Source organism: Brassica napus, chromosome C5 (genome assembly GCF_020379485.1).
Source record: "Brassica napus cultivar Da-Ae chromosome C5, Da-Ae, whole genome shotgun sequence".
In the NCBI taxonomy this organism is placed as follows: domain Eukaryota; kingdom Viridiplantae; phylum Streptophyta; class Magnoliopsida; order Brassicales; family Brassicaceae; genus Brassica; species Brassica napus.
The window spans coordinates 6807081-6829102 of record NC_063448.1 but is presented as its reverse complement, the minus strand read 5'-3'; the positions used below and the strand labels follow the sequence as shown (position 1 = coordinate 6829102).

The 22022-nt window shown below is 37.4% G+C and overlaps 3 protein-coding genes and 1 long non-coding RNA gene across 4 annotated transcripts; 3 read left to right on the top strand and 1 right to left on the bottom strand.

The window, feature by feature from the left end:
• Positions 1-335: 335 nt before the first annotated feature.
• Positions 336-1429, bottom strand: LOC125587478 (photosynthetic NDH subunit of lumenal location 2, chloroplastic-like). The gene is made up of 2 exons (XM_048758055.1): positions 850-1429; positions 336-598 (listed from the first exon to the last, which is right to left on the bottom strand). The coding sequence occupies exons 1-2, from the start codon at positions 1315-1317 to the stop codon at positions 500-502; spliced, it is 567 nt and encodes a 188-aa protein (XP_048614012.1). The 5' UTR covers positions 1318-1429; the 3' UTR covers positions 336-499.
• A 9854-nt stretch (positions 1430-11283) lies between these two features.
• LOC125587477 lies at positions 11284-11852 on the top strand. The gene is made up of 3 exons (XR_007323766.1): positions 11284-11404; positions 11505-11562; positions 11696-11852. It is a non-coding gene; the product is annotated as an uncharacterized LOC125587477 (long non-coding RNA).
• Positions 11853-14655: 2803 nt separating this feature from the next.
• On the top strand, positions 14656-15903 carry LOC106430970 (2-oxoglutarate-dependent dioxygenase DAO). Its single transcript, XM_013871767.3, has 2 exons — positions 14656-15094; positions 15252-15903. Exons 1-2 carry the CDS (start codon positions 14745-14747, stop codon positions 15814-15816), a joined length of 915 nt encoding a protein of 304 aa, XP_013727221.2. The 5' UTR covers positions 14656-14744; the 3' UTR covers positions 15817-15903.
• A 2434-nt stretch (positions 15904-18337) lies between these two features.
• LOC125587042 lies at positions 18338-21334 on the top strand. The gene is made up of 11 exons (XM_048757150.1): positions 18338-18341; positions 18452-18577; positions 18795-19030; positions 19256-19505; positions 19683-19797; positions 19867-19991; positions 20221-20290; positions 20405-20486; positions 20562-20705; positions 20788-20907; positions 20999-21334. The coding sequence occupies exons 1-11, from the start codon at positions 18338-18340 to the stop codon at positions 21332-21334; spliced, it is 1608 nt and encodes a 535-aa protein (XP_048613107.1).
• Positions 21335-22022: the final 688 nt, after the last annotated feature.

Genomic DNA, 22022 nt, shown 5'->3' with positions numbered 1-22022 from the left:
TGGCTCTTGCACTCACCTCAACGTCAAATCGCCTCTACAAGCGGAAGCACTGGCCGTTCGGGAAGCCATCCTCAACGCCAAGTCTCTCGGTTACTTAAACATGATCTGTCTTAAATCAGACTGTCAAGGGCTGCTTGCAGCTATCAACTCGAAGTTCCCTCCGGCTGAGCTCTTCGGAATTATCCAGGACATTGAGAATCTATCTATTTCATTTACCGCATGTTCCTTTATGTTTGTTTCTCGTTCCTCTAACTCCTTGGCTGATTCTTTAGCCAAGAGAGCCCTCTGTAATGGACTCGTCCAAAACTAGCTTTTCACTTTTAATACAATGAATGTGTTAAAAAAAAAATGAATACTACACTTTTTCTTTACAATTTTATTATACTCTTCACTACAATACACTATTCAAAGTCCTAACCGCTTCTTCAGTTTGTTCACGTTTATATTGAGTACAGAGATTTCATGTGAAGAGAGATATATATATACAATACAAATACAATTAAGCAAGAAGCTCCACCACGTCGTCTATCGATTTCAATGTCTTCTCGTAGTAGAGATACGACTCGTACACCTTTGGCGTCCGTACGTAAAAATCCAACTAAAACATTTTACAAAACTATTATTGATAACAAAAATATGAAATATCATATGGTTTTAAGTTTGATTTCCACTTGCTTGTTTAGCATTGAATCAATTTTTGTAAATCAACGTTAAATGTGAAACTATTAGTATATCGTTTGATTCACAATTATATAGCTAGTCAATATTATTAAATTTTCAGAAGAAATAATATTTGTCAACGTTGAACATTATATAAAACGCATTAATCATTAATTAATTAACTTATACCTCACTCATGTATTCGACAAGCTGGTTTACCGCTTGAACGTAATCATTCCGGCGACTCTCCGGCAAGATGTTCATGGCGTTGGTCAGATCCTGAGACAGATAAGCCTGTTTTAATCTTATGTAGAAGATGACGTACCTCCACGACATATGGTCCAACATCTCCCTCATGTCTCTTAATCCTTCAGCCGTCTGTTTTATACGAGCCGCCGCGTCCTCCGGCGATAAACCTGGCTGAAAATATTTCTCCTTTATGAATGACCTCGTCCCCCATTTCTCCTGTGCTAATGCTGATGAAGTGGGGACGATGACCGTGAGTGTTATAAGCGATGTCAGGGTTCTCCGGCGAGTAAAGCTGTCTTGTTGGGATTCTCCGAGGCAACAAATGACAGGGAATAATGGGTTTACGCGGCGATGGTGATTTGGCCGGCGTAGATAAGGTGGCGGAGTTTTGGTGGTGAAGGAGCTCATTTGTTTTTTTTCTTCTTCTTTTTTTTTAAAAAATATGTAAGGATAGGAAATGGGCGGAGCTAAAAATGTTATTTACAACATGCAATGTTATCCCTATATTTTTATTTTTTTCAAAATGAGTAAACATGAGCACGTAAGACTAAAAGCTCTGCTAGGTTAGAGCACCCGCTGCTCTTACCCAAAGAGGAGTCCTTAGAAAAAGTGTATTTTGATTTTTTAAGTATTTTTTTTCTTTTTCAGATAAAAAAAATATATATATATCAACCAATCGCGAGTCACCACATGTCGTGGGGACCCGCAAATAGTGCAAGGATTCACTAAGAAAGAGTTCTTATTTAAAAATTTTAAAGATTGAATCCTTAACTTTTGATGAAATCCATTGATTATTTAATTATTTTTTTTCTAAGAACTTCCACTTAAGTATTTCCATTGCGGATGCTCTTAGAACATCATTATCGCAGTATGTCAAGTGAGTTGGTTAAGATAATTATAATTAAAAATAAATGAAAATTACTTATTTAGAGGAGAAGTCCCTTATGGGACGCGTCACACATGGACGTCTCCTGCTCTCTCTCATCTCTCTCTCCCGACTTCTTCCTCGCCTTCTGCTTCTTCATGTCTCACTTGAGTGGTAGCTTCAGGTACGTTAAACTCTCAGATTCCAAACTTACTTTCTCCCTATTGATTTTTCTCTGTGAATTCTTATCATCAGTGAGCTTAATTACTTAGCTGTAATGAGATCGAATCAATGTTTTTTCCCCTTGAGAGATTTGATTTTCGTTTTCGATTTTACTCGTCAATTGACTACTGAAATAATCTATGAGAAATTTACATGTGAATCCTATATCGGAATACGTAATCCTTTGGTGTAATTTGATATCGCTCTTGTGTGTTTGTAGCCGCCGTCAAAGGGTTTAGGGTTTATAAGATCATTTAGAAGAGCCCTTTTGAATAAAGCTTAAAACTTTGTTATTGTTGCAGTTACTTTATCGAAGACAAAGAAGAAAGGAAGAGAGCACAAAGAGATTATGGCTTTTTGCAAGATTAACTTAAAACTCAAAGTCAAACCTAAAACTAACCCATGTTTTTTTTTGGATTTTTCTTTTGTCCTATTCACCCACAAGTTCATAATATTTACGAAAATGCCATCAAATTTTTTTCTTTCCGAAAATGACATTTTTACTCTCTCACTCTCATCATTTTCAAGTAATTACAAGATTGCCATTGACATCAATACCCCAACCACCATGAACAACCAATTTGAAGCTCTTAATGCACCTAAACTCGATTTAGACTCTCTCTTTCTCACTTGTTATGAACTAAAAACAACATCTCTTTCACTTTGCCTCCATATTCATCCAAAAACTCAAGCTTTTGATTCAAATTTTTTTATGGTTGATAGAGCCATTCAAGCATACTATTCTTGGTGGGTTACTTTCGTTTGAGATTCTGGGTGGTTGGAGAAGACTATGTGTGCTAAGGAAGTTATCTCACTAGTTTAAGGTATGAAATTGAATTTTTTTCTAGATCTGTTCGTGTAGAAGACTTACCCGTAAGTAGTCTGGCTGTAGAAGACTTACAGATAAGCCTTCTGGCCAAACGGACGACTTACTTTTAAGTCGTCATCTTTGTTTATTAAAAGAAAATCTAGAGAATACCCTAGACGACTTACTGATAAGTCGTCTAGGATAAACAAGTTAGTTTTGCATTTGACCGAATTGTGTTAGATATTTGACTTTTCCTGGATGACTTACCAGTAAGTCGTCTCCGGGAAAACAAAAATTTCAATATTTTATTAAATCTGGACGACTTATCTGTAAGTCATCTCAAGTTACTTTTGCAATTGGAAAATAAAACTTAAATATTTAACTTTTCCCAGATGACTTACGCGGAAGTCGTCAAGTAAGACGACTTACTTGAAAGTCGTCCAGGTTAAGCAAAGTCGTCCAGATTTATTTCCTAGATTATGGTCAAACCTTGATTATCTTGGACGACTTTCTCGTACGTCGTCTGCCTGGACGACTTTCAAATAAGTCATCTGGGTAAAGTTAAATATTTAAGTTTCTTTTTCGAATTGCAAACTAATCTGAGAAGACTTACAAATAAGTCGTCTAGCTTTAATAAAATATTGAATTTTTTTTTCCCGGAGACGACTTACTGGTAAGTCGTTCAGAAAAAGTCAAATATTTGACACAATTCGGTCATATACAAAACTAACTCGTTTATCCTAGACGACTTACTGGTAAGCCGTCTAGGTTTTTTTTTTTTAACAAAGAAAGCTGGACGACTTACTTGTAAGCCGTCCTATTTAAAATTCAATTGCAAAAATGACCTGTTTGGACGACTTACTTGTAAGTCTCCCAGACGACTTACTGGTATGTCGTCTGCGACAATGTTTAGTAAACTTTCATTTTCTCTATGTTTACTAATGTGTTTTATTTTGAATTTTTGTAGATGATGCGTCAGTTACATGCAGTGTATGGAGAATGGTTGTTGAACGATTGCCGTTGAGATTTTGTGGTTGATAATGTCAAAGGAGCGAGAATCATTTTTTTGGGGGAAGGTTCGACACATGCTGAACTTCTTGCAATGGCTCAAGAAGATTATAACCTGGACATGAGCACATAATCTGTGGAGATAACCTACTCATTACCAGCAGAAATGATGCAGGCTCCAGACAACCCTCCTATTCATGTTACAAAGTGATAGACAAGTTCGAAACTTGCTCGAGATAACCAAAATGCATGGTGTACGGCTTTGTGTATCAAGCCGTAGCAAGGTGGAAACGGTTTCAGAGTTCAGGGAAGAAGATGATGAAGCTGATGAATGTTTTGAAGATGATGATGATTTGGTTGAAGATGAAAATCATGATGGGGAGGAGGACGATGGGGAGGAGGACAATGGGGGAGGAGGATGCTGGTATCTCTATTGTTGCTGAAGCGGACGAGAATGGTGAGGATTACAATGTTTTTGGAAATGTTGAAGATGAGGATGAGGAAGATGATGATATGTGTTTTGAAGATATCAAAAAGATTGAAGGAGGAAGATCGAATGGTAACAGTATCTATGTCAACCAGAGTTTTGTTAGCAAGGATGCACTGCTTTCAGAGCTGCGGTTGATAGCAGTGAGGTTTAGGTTCTCCTTCAGAATATACAAGTCAACGAAAACTCTCCTTGTGACAACATGTCCGGTTAGTGGTTGTCAATGGAAGGTCAGAGCGAGTGTGAAAAATGGGACAAACACGTTTTGGGTAACAAAGTATGTGGAAAAACATACATGCTCAGTGGAAGACCGACTCGCTCAGCAGAGACATTGTACTCCGAAGTATGTTGGTAGGCTTTTCATTGATCGTGTTGGAATCATTGATGGGTTGAATCCGCAACATATCACTGATGCAATGAAGAACATGTTTGGCATGACGCTTGATTACACCACCTCATACAGAGCACTTTTATATGCACAAACATTGGTGAGAGGATCAGCAGAAGATGGGTATTCGCGTCTGCCATCATATCTCGAGCAAATCTCCTTAGCAAATCCCGATTCTATCACGGCTATAGAACTTGATTCTATCAATAGATTTAAGTATCTATTTCTCTCTTTTGGAGCTTCTATCAAAGGTTTTAAGTATCAGAGAAGGGTCCTTGTGGTGGATGAGACTCACCTAAGTGGGAAGTATGGAGGTGTTATGTTAGTTGTAGCCGCACAAGATGGGAACTTTCAGATATTTCCATTGACTTTTGGGATCGTAGATGCTGAAGATGAACCTTCTTGGGAATGGTTTTTCACAAAATTGGCTAGTTGTGTATCTGATGAGCAGCCTCTGGTGATAGTCTCTGACCGGCACGCGGCCATTAAAAGTGCGTGTGATAAGGTGTTTCCTTGGGCAACCCGAGGAATATGTTATTATCACCTTCAAGATAACATTGTCAAAAAGTATAAAGGGAAACATCTCTTGTACTTGGTGAAAGGTGCTGCTTATGCTCATATGGTTTCAGATTTTGACCGGTACATGGCTGAGATACAGAGTACAAACCCGGACCTTGCAACGTATTTGGAGAATGCCGACGTCAGCCTATGGTCAAGGCTTTATTTTCAGGGGGACAGGTACAACATAAAGACAAGCAACATCGATGAATCTTTTAATTCCGCTCTGAAGCGAGCTAGAGGATTTCCGGTTCAGTTCCTGTTGGAGTTCATAAGGGAGAAGCTAGGAAAGTGGTTTTGGAAAAGGAGAGAAGATGCTTTGAGTCTCCCAACTCAACATAGTCGAGGTGTTGAATATTTGCTTGCTGTTCGATCGGAGATAGCGGATACGATGACAGTACAACCAATTGATGGATGGCGATTCTTTGTGAAAGGTGGGAAAATGGACTGTGTGGTTGATTTGGAACATGGAAAGTGTGATTGTGGTGTCTATGCAGTGGAGAAAATACCTTGCTCTCATGCTATAGCTGGTGGAACATCTGCTGGTTTGCAAATCTCCACACTTGTATGTCCAGTGTACTCAAAGGATTTTCTGTTTGCAGGATATTCAGAGAATATATATCCTTGTGTTGGACAACAAGTTGAGGAACGCACATGCTTTCCTCCGGATGTAAAGCGTGGTCCGGGAAGACAGAAGAAATCAAGATGGCAATCTTGGTTGGAGCTATCCAGGATGAGAGGACGCAAACCCCAGAAGCAACACATGGTTTATAGATGCTCAAAATGCAAGGAAACTGGCCATACGAAACCACAATGTAAGTCGTCCAGTGATTAGTCTTCCAGAAGACCTTCAATTAAGTCGTCCAGAAGGTCGTCCAGTTAGTCGTCCAGGGTTTTTTCTTCCAGAAGACCTTCAAGTTAGTCGTCCAGTGTTTAGTCTTCCAGAAGACCTTCAATTAAGTCGTCCAGAAGGTCGTCCAGTTAGTCGTCCAGGGTTTTTCTTCCAGAAGACCTTCAAGTTAGTCGTCTTGTGTTTAGTCTTCCAGAAGACCTTCAATTAAGTCGTCCAGTTAGTCATCCAGTGTTTAGTTTATGTACTATAAATTTGTGTTATGAACTTATCTGTGTCAACTTCTTTGTCAAATTTCACTTCCAAACAAATTTGAGATGGTCTTGCCCTTTATATTATCCGAAATATAGTTACAAAAGGTCACTGCTCAGAAGACTTTCCAGACTACTTATAGTTAAGTCTTCCAACATTCCAGACGACTTAACTGTAAGTCTTCTGCGCAGAATATAGTTACAAAATAGGGATCAAGTTCAAATACAAAATAGGGATCAAGTTCAAATACACACATCAGCCTAATCTATCATACAAATTAATCTAACGTAGCCTGTTTATCACCCGTCATACCCACCCAGGTTGTCATCCATGTCCTTGTTTTCGAACTCATGCGCGTCAGGAAGCTCTTGAAATATATCCACCGCCATCTTATCCCTCATAGTCTTCCCGTCTGGGGAGATACTGGAACAAATGGTGTCAAAGACGACTATGTGCCTCTTAGGGATCAATATCCACATAGCAATCCAATGAGTGTCGGCGAAGTTCACTGGTGCATAGATATCATCAATATCCATCCCCCAAACCTTGTTCGATTGGCAAAATGATGGTATAGTGCCTGCATAATAATTCCACGCCCCACCAGGGAGTCTTCTTCCTAAACCGTTCTGATCGGGCTCCGAGTCCTTAAAATCCTTGATGCTGAATCTCCATTGCTGAGCAAAGAGATGATCAAGGAAGCACATTCTCTCGCTCCTGAAATGTTGTGGGTTAGCGTCGTACCTCTTCCTCAGCACATTAATCCAAGCATCAATATGCTGCATATAAAATAGGATACAAGTCAGAAGATATCAGATGACTTACTGGTAAGTCTTCTACGTAGACGACTTACCAGACGACTTACAAGTAATTCGTAGACGAATTAAGTCGTCTGGTAAGTCGGCTATGTAGACGACTTATCAGTAAGTCATCTAAGTCATAGCAGAAGACTTACACAGTCCTCCAACCACTTTAAGGAGGTTTGGAGGATTTGATACCACCAAGTTCTACTTTTACGTGGTTTTTTATCGAGAGCTGTTCTATAATGACTGCAAACACAAAATGTTGAAAAGCAATCAGTTTTTGTAGAATAAAGCAAGCTATTATGGGAAAAGCATGCTATTATGGGAAAAGCAAACACTTACGGACAAGTTTTCAACCAATCAGCGAGCTCCTTCAACTTCTTCTTGTCAATTGGTGCAAAAGGATTATAGCCTGGATAAAGCTTTTTATTTGGAATGATCACTCTGGCCGTGCTGTTTGCCGTATAAGGAGATTGCTGTGAGGCAGCAAGTTTCTTGTTCGATCACTCTTTGCACGGCAGAGTGCCAAAGCAGCTTCCCTCTTTTCTTGATATCTAGCATCCTTCTTCTGTAAATCCGAAACAGTGGGTTGATTTTTGTCTAATAGAACAAGGCTCAGTTCTAGAGCTTTATCTTTCGAAGAACTAGCATCTGCGGGCACAACTGCGGGCACATCTGGACCTATACCCTCCGCCAAGCTCTTCCTTCCCGCGTTCGTCTCATTAACACTTTCATACTGCAATATACAAGATGGGTTTATACAATAATAACCAAAGATCCATTTCAAACAATAATAACCAGTGAGTGTCTTCAAACATGAAACAAAATACATATATAAAATCCATACACTATAAACAAAGCACACATGTTCTGACATACAAGAAACAAAGCAAAAACAACTTTTCAGTTCTTATTCTTAAGACTTTGTCTAGTCAATCTCTTGTTGGGAGAAGATTCGTTACTAACCCCAGGTTCGAGCTTCGGTTTAGGTGGAGAGATAGTGTTTTGAGATGATGTCCCTTTCTGCTTTGTGGTGATACCAACCTTCTTCTCCACAGCTTCCACCCTTTCTGACAGATACTTGATCTCCTTAAGGCACGTCCCAAACCCTTCTCTCATGGCATCAACTATGTCCTTGAACATGGTTTTAATATCCTGTTTGGTCAACCCACCAACAGTCATAGTCACCTCTTCACTAGCCTCTGCAGCTGCCTCTTCACTAGCCTCTGCAGCTACCTCTTCACTAGCTTCTGCAGGTGCCTCTTTACGAGCTTTCTTCCGAGGTCTTGGACTGTCTTCATTCACTACCTTTTTCTTCGCTGGACTCACAACCGCCGGCTTTGTATATGCCCAAGTACCAGTGACTTCCCAGCAATCCATGGTCCACTTCCACGGTTTCTTCACAAACATGAGTTTAATTATGTTCTCCGCGGGTGTGTCCTCAACATCAAACTCCCATTTTGGAAACATTTGACCAATGTCCTTTTGAACAAAGTTGATCACCCTAGTCTGAAGTAAATAGAAGATATGAACTTAGATATTTGACAGATTAAGAAAGATGGAAAGAAAAGACTTCACAGACGACTTATAACTAAGTCGTCTGGAAAGTCTTCCAGTTGGACGACTTAGTATACGACTTATAATTAAGTCGTCTGGAAAGTCTTCCAACTGGAAGACTTAATAGAAGACTTATAATTAAGTAGTCTGGGTAGTCTTCCCAGACGACTTAATTATAAGTCATCCAGCTGGAAGACTTTCCAGATGACTTAATATAAGTCTTCTACTAAGTCGTCCAGTTGGAAGACTTATCAGACGACTTAATTATAAGTCTTCTGCGAAGTCGTCCAGATTGAAGTATATACCTAACTGAGGATAGTCTCTTTAAACTGTCTGCGTCCTTTGTGACCCTTGTAAGCCAGTATCGGTGGAGACGGATTGTTTGGGAGAGGATTACCAAAAGTAGCACCCAATTCCGGAAGAGCTGTGTACAACCAGACCTGGAGAGCTTGCGCAAACCCATTAATAGTGTAACAACCCGAAATATCTCTGCCCTTCACAGAGTCCATCAGCACCTTAAACGCGACTCTCCCCCATGAATAATTCTCAAACCGTTCTAGCTCCATCACTAGCCTTGCCAGACTAACCCGTGTAGGGGTTGAATAATTTCTCCCTTCAATGTATCCAGTGAAGATGGCAAGGTACGCGAGCCGCTTGCGATCATCCCGAGACCACCCTTCGCATCTCTCAAGTGCTGCTATTATCTTCTGAGTAGATGGCCCAGCTTTGACATGAACTCCCAACATCTCCCAAAAAGAAGTCAACTCCTTTGTAACAACAGAGTGACGTCTCTCAAGGTCCTCGATGTACTCGCAGTTTAGACCAGTGAGGTTTTCAAACTCTAACGGTGAAAACCTCACAGGTTCTGGACCAACGAGACTCCACAGCTCATACTTCTTCTTTAGGTCCAGCTGGAAACCGAGCATGTAGTGAACCAGCCTTGAAGCCCAATTAAATCCCAGCTCTTGGAACTTGATGAAAACTCCCAACTTCGACTCCTTCAGCTCTTCATATTCGTCATCATGAAGAGCTTTATTTAAAGCAGCATGCAACGTCCAACAAGTATGATACGAAATGCTATGCACTACGGGGGGCTCTTCCCCTAATGTATATATCCTACGGGGGAGTTCTGGCATCTCCATTTTTTTGCCTGCAAAACAATCAAAGACAACCATCTCAAACAATCAAAGACTTATAATTAAGTCGTCTGGCAAGTTTTCCAGCTGAAAGACTTCCAGTTTTATGTTCATCTTTTCCTCAATCAATCACTCGACAGTAAGAGATATAACTTACCGGCGGCGGAGTTTAACGAGACGCCTCTGAGAGAATGCGCGCTAGGGTTTCCTCTCGGATCTTAAATAGAGGAAGCGACTGTGAGAACGGTGGTGAGAACGACGGTGATAACGGCGGAGAGATAACCGGCGGTGAGAATGATGAGAACGATGGATTAGAGAGAATCGACGGAAATCACCTTCGAAATCGCCTTTGAGAGAAACGGCGTTAGGGTTTTCTGATTTTCGCGAAACAGTGAATAAAAAAACACACCTTATATATGGCCGGTAAATAATCCGGTTAGGTTTAAAATTACATTGTAAAATTAAAGGTTCGGTCCGGTTTGGACGACTTACTCTGTTGAATACTGTACATCAGACGACTTACTAGTAAGTCGTCCCAGACCCTAAATTTAACCACTAAACTAAATTGACTAAATTAACTAACTAACCACGTTATAAAGCCGCAGTTCTACTTAAATAGTGTTTACTATACATATAAATAAACACACTTAGGTAAAATTTAAAATTTTCAAAAAAACATTTATAATTTCCAAAATCTAACCCTAAGAACACATACAATACTACAACATATGTTGGCAAAACCTAAACCAAAGAATATCATGACTCACTACTTTCACTCATCTATGTTGAAAATAATTAAATTTTATTATATCTTAATTTATATCTCTTAAAACATATGTTAATTACATGATTTCAATTTTTCACTTATCAAAATATGTTTTACAAAATTTTTAAATTATTTCTAAGTAGAACTAGACCAGACGACTTACGGGGGTTAGAAACGTAAAAAAAATTTGTTTTTTTTGTTTGTTCACAAGGGGCTGGTTGTAATTTCAATAGCCTTTTATGTTTCTTTTGCATTTGATTCAAGTTTGAGTTTACCTTTGTGTTTGAAATCAAGTTGTGAGTAATATTTGGCAATTTTCCCAGGAGATTATTGTAAATGGAATCCGAGAGGCTGTTGAAAAATATACTTCTGTCTACATTTTCTCTTTTGAAAACATGAGAAATATCAAATTCAAGGAATTTAGAAACCAGTTTAGACACAATGGAAGGTATGTTTCTCTATTTTGTTGTAATCATGAATAGATTAGCATCGGTTTCATTCAATCTTTGATTTGTTGTTTAGTGATATTGTTTGGTTTCTTATTGGTTCAGGTTCTTCCTCGGTTCGAACAAAGTGATGCAGGTTGCTCTTGGTCGTTCGGCTTCTGATGAAATCCGTCCTGGCATCTTTAAAGTCTCCAAGTTTGTGTGCTCTGCTGCTTATGATGGATGTCTTATATTATTTAGCTTTTTTTTACAGCCATTTACATTTTAACATATGTTGTGGAATGTTGTTTCAGCTGCTTCATGGTGATGCTGGACTTCTTGTTACAGATATGCCAAAAGAAGAGGTCGAAAGGTAAATTTATTTGAGGGGCTTGAAATGTATCCATTTATCTCGTGGCTTTGCTTATTGTTTTAGTAACAGCTCAAAATACTTAATTCTTATTGCATTGCAGAACGCTTATGAGGATTCAGACTTTTCAAGGACCGGAAGCACTGCAGTAGAAACGATATGTAAATAGAACTAATGCCAGCTTTATATATGCTTGTCTCTAGATCAACAAACAAGATTGACCCCGTTATTTCAAGTACTTTGTATGTTTCATTTAATCTTAATTACTGAACAACTCTGTTTTGAATTGATCAGGTTGAGCTGAAGGAAGGTCCTCTAGAACAATTCACGCATGAGATGGAACCGTTTCTAAGGAAGCAGGGTATGCCTGTTCGTCTCAACAAAGGTTTGTAATCACAAGTATTGAAAGAAACGTTGATCCACAAAGTTAATGTCTTCTGCTGATTCATTACATAAGGTCAGCTCCTTTAGTAGTTTAAGACAGATACTATCAGATGCAGATGTGTATCAGTGAACTCAAACTCACTGGTTGCAGGTTGAACTAGACAAGATTCTTGAGGAGGATGCCCCTTTTGATATCTGCAGTTGCCAGGTTTGTTCTATTTCATTTACCTGTATCCCCTCAAGATTCTGTATGAGTTTTCATATAACATGTTTGGTTACACTGGTCACGGAATATACTTCGACTTTGTAACTAGGCTGTTCCAAATTAGTTATTCCAGATGATAGATGTATTGAATTTTGTTTTATGCGAGTAGCGTTTGGTGGAATGAGGTCAATTGTGTAGTTAAAGATCCTAAGTCATTTTTAAATTGTAGTTTGCTATGCACTACTCATGGACTACTGAGGCACGTGCACGACGAGCTTTGGCTAATGTCTCAGCGCTTCTTCGTCCTGGTGGCGTATTTGTTGGAACAATGCCAGATGCCAATGTTATTATAAAGAAACTCCGACAAGGTTTCTTATTTTGTTTTCTTCTTTGCTTAACCTTTTGATCTTATAAACATTGAGTTGTGCTCTACGGCTTCACACTGATCTTTGTATCTGGTATCTTTTCACCTTCTCTATATAATTTTGCTTGCGTGCAGCTTCAGTTTGTCTTTTGTATCTTGTATTTGCGTCACATTTTATTCACAAAGTCACCAAACAACTTCCATTCTCAACAAACATTTTATTCACCAAACAAGTTCCATTCTCACCTTCTATCATTCTCATCAAACCTTTTATTCACCAAAGTCAAAATCCATTCTCACCTTCTATCATTCTTATCTAACCTTTTAATATATTTTTTAAAAACTCTTAATTAAGAGACTTGCATTGGAGCACATAAATGTTCGGGTCTCTTAACGGAGTCTCTTAACACACATTTATTGCTTAAAAGTATTAAAACATAGCTAAGAGACCCTAAATGAGTATTTGGGATAATGATGCTTTTACCTCGTGCGTTTTAGTAATGAAAGAGCGCTGATGAAACAGCATCATTAAATATTTCAACACTTAAGAAGTTGGATATTTCAAATACATTTTAAGAACTTTGTGGATTTTGCATATATATGTATGTATATTAAATGGAATAGTATCTACATTATGTGTATATTTAAGATTTATTAGGACGTAAAACATCCCTTATATATTAAATGAGAATCATTGTAATAAATACGTTCACACTAAACTGGATACATGTCACGTGTAGAAGCATTGTAATAAATGAGTTCACACTAAAATGGACACATGTTACATGTAGAGAGTTTCTCAGCCAATCATTATAATAAATGCATTCACACTATGTACTTTACGTTTTTTTTAATATACTCACATGCATGGTTCTTTTTACGTTATTTTTACTGTTTATGAATAGAGCTGGACAAATTATTCATAAATTTTGATTCGATTCGTTATCCGTTTTGATTCGAACCGAAAAATCCGGATATCTGTTACTCTACGAAGCAAATCAAATACTAAAATGCAATATCTGTTAAAAAAAGTAAATCGCAAATATCTGTATTTATAGGAATTGATATCCAATTTGATCAGTTATATGCATATATATATACATATATTTAAAGAATTATATATAAGTTATATATTATAGTTTATATAAATTTTACAATATTTTGTTTTTAAATAATTTCGTTTTAAGAATTTTATTATTCATGTATTATTTTGAAAAAATATTATTTAATATTAATTAACAGTATCTTTATATATTTATCAACCATCTTTATATACTTTTACATACACATACATGTGCACATTGACGTTAGCACTTTATAACTAAGTATTTACCACAACTGAAATATCTAATTTTTTTGGAAGTTAAAATATTTTTTTTCTTAATGCTTCTTTCACTATCGACCAAATTGTAGTAAAATGATTTGTCTTAATAATTTTCTTTTCTTTTTTTTAACTATTATCCGTTTAGAAACTATAATATTAAACCATTGGTTCGACTATCTAAGATTCATAACATGAAAACAAACAAATAATAGTAATTTTTGATTATCACAAGAAAAAAACCAAAAAATCAAATATTTTAACCGAACAAACCAAATAAATATTGATTTAAAATGATATTTATATTTTAGGAGATTAAAAACAAAAAAAACAACCTAAAACCGAACCAATATCCAAATTAAACGAAACTAATAATCACATTTTGCGCAAGACGTGAGTTATTACCTAGTATACATACTATTGAGTAACCCCCATGTGTTAACCAGAAAAGAAAATGAATTTCACATCAGGTGTATATCCAGCTAGACTTGGATACCGAATTCATGCATTTTGAAGATTTCTTTAGAACTAGTTGCTCAAAAAAAAAGAAGATTTCTTTAGAACTAGGTGCGTGAAAATCGTTCTTTGTTTTATTGTACGCGTGGAAACATCGGTTACTAACTTTCATTCTTCTATTAGTTGTATAAAGAAGAAAGTCACATTGAGACGTAACTGATGGTTTACCCAGAATAAATCAAAATCATATTGTGTTTTATTTCTTTCAGCCTAATTCATTACTGAGTTTTCTTCAGTTTCAGACATAACTGATGTGTAATTAGAAGTAGCAAAAGGGATACGTGTTGTGTATTTAGCCTTATCGTAACGCAAATTGATGTTCAACTGTCAGAATCGTCACGTTTTAGATCATTAGTCAGTTGAAGATTATATAAAAAAAAAACCTTTTCTTCTGATTCACTGCACTTCTTTATCGAATTCAGACTACTTTAGTGATTTGATCAGAAAAAATGTCTTTTGGTGAAACTAATTATCTTCTTTATATAAACACTAGACCTTCGATTGGTGTTGAGTAGAGAAAATACATCTTTTCAAATTCTCCATATTGAAGAGAATGATGGCGGAGACCGGTGGAGTTATTCCGACGATAGACTTGGAAGAGGTCATTTCAGATAAGATCCTGAACCAGAAAATCCGTGAAGCGAGCGAGAGATGGGGATGCTTTAGGGTGATGAACCATGGAGTTTCATTGTCTTTGATGTCTGAGATGAAGAAGACCATTATGGATCTCTTCGAACGTCCACACGAGGTGAAAGTGCGCAACACTGATGTGTTACTAGGGATTGGTTACAGGGCTCCATATGATATCAATCCTTACTATGAAACATTTGGTCTCTATGACATGGCTTCTCCTCAAGCTGTCGATACTTTTTGTGACCAGCTTGACGCTTCCGCAGATCAAAGGTTTCTCTTTATTTTTGCTGGTCTTAAAAGGGTTCATGTATCAACTCGTAGTTGACCTAGATTATGTAGTAAGTGTTTAAAGGGGTTATAGGTTCGAGTCTCGTTGGAAAGGGTTTGTTCTTCTAAATTTATTTACTGATGGGATTTGAGGTTTCAGGGAGATTATGGTGAAGTATGCCAAATCTACTGATGGACTTGCAAAGGATTTAGCAAGGAGGTTAGCAGAGAGTTACGGTTTGGCTGAGACTGACTTCTTCAAAGGATGGCCGAGCCAGTTGCGGATTAACAAATATCATTTTAAACCCGAAGCAGTCGGGAAACTGGGGTTTCACCTACACACAGATTCTGGTTTCTTGACGATTCTTCAAGCCGATGAGAATGTTGGTGGACTTGAAGCCATGGACAATGCTTCAGGAAAGTTCTTTCCCATAAGCCCGATGCCAAACACGCTTGCTATCATCCTTGGGGACATGGCTACAATCTGGAGCAACGGAAGATTATGCAATTTGAAGCATAGAGTGCAATGCAATGAAGCAACCGAGAGGTTTTCTATCGCCTCGTTTTTACTAGGACCAACGACTGATATGGAACCACCAAGTGAGTGTGTGGATGCTGAACATCCGCGACTATACAAGCCTATTAGTCACGAAGGGATACGAAACATTAGAACGATCAAGAAGTTGGTTGATGGAGAAGCTCTCAAGCTTATAATCTATGAATGATAAAGACTTAAATGACAGATTCTGATGGTTGTGATAACCGGAAAACTTGAGTGTTCTTGTTATGTTTACCTAAGATTGAGAAATAAATATGTGTCTTTGTCCTATGGATTTTCGTAATATATAAAAATGAATAATTTCACATTGGTATCTTTGTGGATGCAATGTAATACAGACAAATACTTCTCTTGGTTCTCTGTTTTTTGGTCTACTCATTCTTTCCGATTAGACGCTACATGTTAATTATTTCAACGTATCGCATGGCAAGAAAGAAAACTCGGCCCATTAAGTGAAGCTCATTAACAAGACCGATTTTTATAATCTATACTATATACTACGAAAGCAAGCAGAATCCTCTTGAGATTCTGCTCCTGTCTTTTCAAGTTAATTACGATCTTCTGCCATTGCCTTTAAAATTTTTTTTAATGTCACCAGTTATTTTAAACCAATCATAAGTTTTTGATCTTCAAAGCATATCAAATTGTTTTTAAGCCCATTGCCGAGTAAATCCATGCATTTTTTAAATCCAAACAGAAATGAATGTTCAGCCCATCGAAATATCTCCATGATCAAACCCTATACCATATGAAAACCCCATCAAAATCATCTTCTTATTTTTTCAAGCCCTATACCCTGAAATGAAAACACTAACCAAGATGAATATAACATATAGATAAACAGAAATGTAAATCAATGTTCATAATAAGCTTATTTAAATTATATTTAGATTATACATGACACCTACATATATGTTGTCTGCTTTACAAAATGCAATATATAATGGTCGACACTTTAATCAAACCAAAAATATTAAAATATATCTTTTGGTATCTTTGTGGATGTAATGTAATACAGACAAATACTTCTCTTGGTTCTCTGTTTATTGGTCTACTCATTCTTTCCGATTAGATGCTACATGTAAATTGTTTCAACGTATCGTATGACAAGAAAGAAAACTCGGCCCATTAACTGAAGCCCATTAACAAGACCGCTTTTTATAATCTATACTATATACTACGAAAGCAAGCATAATCCTCTTGAGATTCTGCTCCTGTCTTTTCAAGTTAATTACGATCTTCTGCCATTGCTTTTTTTTTTTTTTTAATGTCGCCAGTTATTTTAAACCAATCAGAAGTCATTGATCTTTAAAGCATATCAAATCTTTTTTAAGCTCATTGCCGAGTAAGTCCAGGCATTTTTTAAATCCAAACAGAAATGAATGTTCAGCCCATCGAAATATCTCCATGATCAAACCCTATACCATATGAAAACCCCATCAAAATCATCATCTTCTTTTTCAAGCCCTATACCCTGAAATGAAAACACTAACCAAGATGAATATAACATATAGATAAATAGAAATGTAAATCATTGTTCATAATAAGCTTATTTAAATTATATTTAGATTATACATGACACCTACATATATGTTGTCTGCTTTACAAAATGCAATATATAATGGTCGACACTTTAATCAAACCAAAAATATTAAAATATATTTTTTGGTATCTTTGTGGATGCAATGTAATACAGACAAATACTTCTCTTGGTTCTCTGTTTTTTGGTCTACTCATTCTTTCCGATTAGACGCTACATGTTAATTATTTCAACGTATCGCATGGCAAGAAAGAAAACTCGGCCCATTAAGTGAAGCTCATTAACAAGACCGCTTTTTATAATCTATACTGTATACTATGAAAGCAAGCAGAATCCTCTTGAGATTCTGCTCCTGTCTTTTCAAGTTAATTACGATCTTCTACCATTGCCTTTAAATTTTTTTTAATGTCGCCAGTTATTTTAAACCAATCAGAAGTCTTTGATCTTTAAAGCATATCAAATCATTTTTAAGCCCATTGCCGAGTAAGTCCAGGCATTTTTTAAATCCAAACAGAAATGAATGTTCAGCCCATCGAAATATCTCCATGATCAAACCCTATACCATATGAAAACCCCATCAAAATCATCATCTTCTTTTTCAAACCCTATACCCTAAAAAGAAAACACTAACCAAGATGAATATAACATCAATATAAGTAATAAAAGCTGAATATCAGCCTCAACCAGCATGTCCACGTAGGACAATTTAATCAGCCAATCAGAGAGCATGTTTTTGCCATGTCACATGTGTCTTGCCTTTCTTGGGTTTACCGTGTTTTTTTAAACAACCGTGTTTGATACGAATGGGCCTCAAGCCCCTCAGACCATAGAAAGACACAGACGGCGACCAAACCATTTCGACCTCTCCCTTTCGCATTTCTCAAACCCTAATAACCCAAATCAATTCTTCATCCCCTTTGTCGATTCTTCATCCCTTTGCTCTTCGTCTTCTTTGATCTGTTTCACGATCTGACCCCTAAACAATCAATACATCTTCCACTTCGTTCTCTCTTTACTCTCATTTATGGATTCGTTTTGCTTTTCTCCTTCAGATTTAGTTTATAAAACTCTTAATCCGCCTTTTCTCTTTCAGATTTTGTTTATACAACTCTTGATCTGAGTCTTATTTCGATTAAGCTTCGTTGCAATGAGTTCCAACGGAAAATCCACCTCCGAGAAACCAAAAGGCGTTGAGTCTGACTCCTCTCCCGGACCAATCAAACCCATCGGAACACCTATCTCTCATCCGGCCACTCAATAGGCGATCCCCACTCGAAGCAAGCCAAAGGCGAAGCGTCGGTCACCTCCGGTCTGACCAAAGTCAGCGGCAAAACCGCTGTCTCTTCCGGCGTCTTGATCGGCGTACCTAAATCGAAGAATTTCAATGGTAAGAACCCTTATATTTCCTTATGAAATTATAGAATCCGTTTGATTACCATAAAAAAAATAGAGAGTCTGAAGCTATGTGGTTTAAAACAATGAGATGAACAAAATAATTTTTTTTTAATAGATAATTTTTATACTACAGGAAATAGAAAAGCATGTGAAATTGTGGATTTTTAGTTCCCTTTTTTGGTGATGGCAACGTTTGAATTCCTATGCAGGTACGATCATTCACAGCACGAAGACTGGTGTCTCTTCAGGTGTTAGAGGCAAAGCCGCTGTCTCCTCTGGCGTCAGGGGAAAAGCCATTGTCTCTGCCGAAGTGATGGCTTTCAAAGATGTGAAATACGGACCTCATGACGGCGAGCTGAGGTTTCGGTTGATCCACTTTTGGGAAGCTCGAACTGTTGTGTCAAAGGTGCTTATCGGTCTCGAGATGCTTCTCATCGACCAAGAGGTATAACCCGAATTCTTGCTCACAGTTTAGTTTAGAAATTGTTCAGACAAGATGCTGATAAATATTTTAGATTCAAACTTATCGTTCTATTATTTTATTTTTTAATGAATTTATAGCAAGTGTTTGCTTTTGTTGATAGTACAGTAACTATAATTTTGTTGTTGATGCGTTTCCAAGATTTCCTGTCTAGCATTTCTGATTTAATTTCTTTACTGATGATAACAGGAGACTGTCATCCAGGGTTTCATCCCAGCTGGGAGGATAGATACTTATTTGCCACACATGAGAGCTGGTGGCATTTACAGACTCAACAGTTTTTTTGGGTCTAACAACAAGACTTTGTATCATGTTGCGGAACCAAGTTTCACCATCACATTCTCATCGACTTCTGTCCTCTCTGATCTAACGGACAGTCCGGTTTATTTCCCTGAGGACCGGTTCCGGATCCATGGATATGAAGAGTTCGATGCTGCCTGCAACTTGAGAGGGGATCTTTAGGTAAGTTCCCACTGTTATATAATGTGTTTAAATCGATCAAGTATGTTCAGCATTCTTTGTCTAGGATAATGTTTTGATCTACACTTACAATTTTAGGCTTCATTGTTGGGTTTATGATATATAAAGCATTGAGTTTGTTTGTTTTATCTTGCAGATTATGTTGGCCACATCAAGCTTGTGAATGGGCAGGTTCTCAGTGATAGTCTCATGCTAGATGATCCCGAGATAGCTTCATCACGCCGTGTCCTACTCCATGTTCAAACACATGAGTAAGCTAATCTGTATTTTTTTATATTCATATGTTGTCTCTCTTAACACACGTGTTTTGTATGTTATAGTGGTCCGGTGATGAAGTTGTACCTATGGGACAAGGCTGCCTCGGATTTTAGTGAGAAATTTAAAGCATCTGGAGGAACCGCACGTGTTGTTTTAGTCACTACTTTAAACCCGAAACGATTTGGAGGTCCGTATTAGCCACTTTTTTTTTGTTTAAGCAGTACATAGGATGGTCAAGGAATCTTATCTGGTTAGGTTAGCTTTGGTAGTAGAACTACTTTTGGTATAAGTTAGGGCATATTAGCTATGAGTAACCGATAGGTTCGGAGATAGCAAATATTAGAGATATACATATTTCTACATCTAATTTTACATTATAACTTTGCATCTGTATTATAACAATGGATCTGTTATAGGTGCCCTAGCTCTCTCCTCTATGATGCCATCACGTGTATTTTTGGACACTGATGTTCAAGCAACCGAAGAGTATCTCACTTGGTAAGCATTCTTTATTTAATTTTTGGCCGCTGTTATTCCACATTGTATTTGATGTTTGGATGTTGGCTTCATGATGAACGCGAACTTAGCTGTTGCCAACAGAGTTAATGCAGAAGTTCTCACTAAGACTGAGACAATGACCATAGGCGAGCTCTTTTCCTATATGAAGCAGGAAGATGCCAAGGTTATATAGTATCAATGAATAACGCATTCAATATGATAGTCTTAATCTCTTATTTAATTGTTTAACATCTTGCAGGTTGCTTGGTTTGAGTGCATAGCAACCATTGCTGATGTTGCACACGGTTCATCCTGGTATTACATAGGCTGTGGTGGGTGCAACACTAAGGCAACCAAAGGGCCTACCACCCTTATGTGTAAGAAATGTGGGAAAACCGATATTGTTGGTGTTGCACAGTAAGTGACTCAGCTGTACTTATTCTTATACTTTAATGCACTCATTATAACTCTGCGCATGACACAAGTACCTGGCCAAGATCTCCGTGCATGATAATGATGATCAGGCGTCTTTTGTGCTCCTCGGTGATGCTGGACATGAGTTATCTGGAAGGAAAGCTTCAGAGTTGGTTGCGAGTTATTTCGAGGTACTTACAAACCTGTGTGCTTCTGTTATTTGAAACTATATTCTCCAAGATAGCTAGATATATATAGTGACAATTGTTTAATGTATATTAGGCTAATGAGAATGTAGAAGATGACCACTTGGTTCCGGTACCTCAGGCTCTTATCGGTACCATTGGACAGACTCGCAAATTCATTGTGAAGGTATCAGATCACAATTTGACAGGCAAGACCCAAGCTTTGACTGTGACAAAGGTCCTCCCCCCAGAAGATCAAGAAGTTGAAGGCAATTTAGAAGGAAATATGATTGTACCAGAAGCCCAAGAAACTTTGCAAGAAACTTTGCAGAAGGGAGTTGCTGATGGTGATCCTTCCACATGCATTGGGATAGTGAAGAAGGCTGCTGATAATGTTGAGGCAGAAGATCCCAAGCGAGCCAGATGTGGCTAGGATGTGTTGAATCGTGGTTTTATGGTTACTAAAACTCTATGCTTTGTTTTTTTTTTTAATCTCAGACTTTGTTTTTGCAACATTAAACTATCTTTCTTACAATCTATGTTGTCTCTGCTTAATGTTTTTACCTTAAGTTTGATGTTTGAACTTCTTAGTTTTGTTGGATTTGAAGCTTTCACGAATTTGATTGTTTTATGTCTTGCATTGTACATTTACAAATGCATTCACAAATAGATTTTTTAAGAAAAAAAAATGTGTTCTAAGCATTTACGGTTTTGGTTTTGAGCAACCATGTAGCATCATACAAAATTTATATGAATTTGGTTAAATTGTAATAAGGATACACGACATAGCCTTAAGGATTGACTATACACCTAATTACCGGCTAATCAAACATAAGAAACTAAATTACCTAAATCACATCCAATTTCCATCTTTATAATCACATAAGGTAAAGAAGAAAACATAATATTACCTAAATCGTAACGTTTACAAACTTACCATAAACGACGTGATTGACAAACTTATTGCACCGCATTGGTATGATTAAATTTTTTTTCCAAAACGTAAGTAATAATCACATCCAATTTCCATCTTCCTCATAGCGAGAAAAGTCTTTCAAGAAACACAGCACAAGGAAATCTCAAACCTTCTTGGCTACACGTTCGAAAACGCTTCTACACGT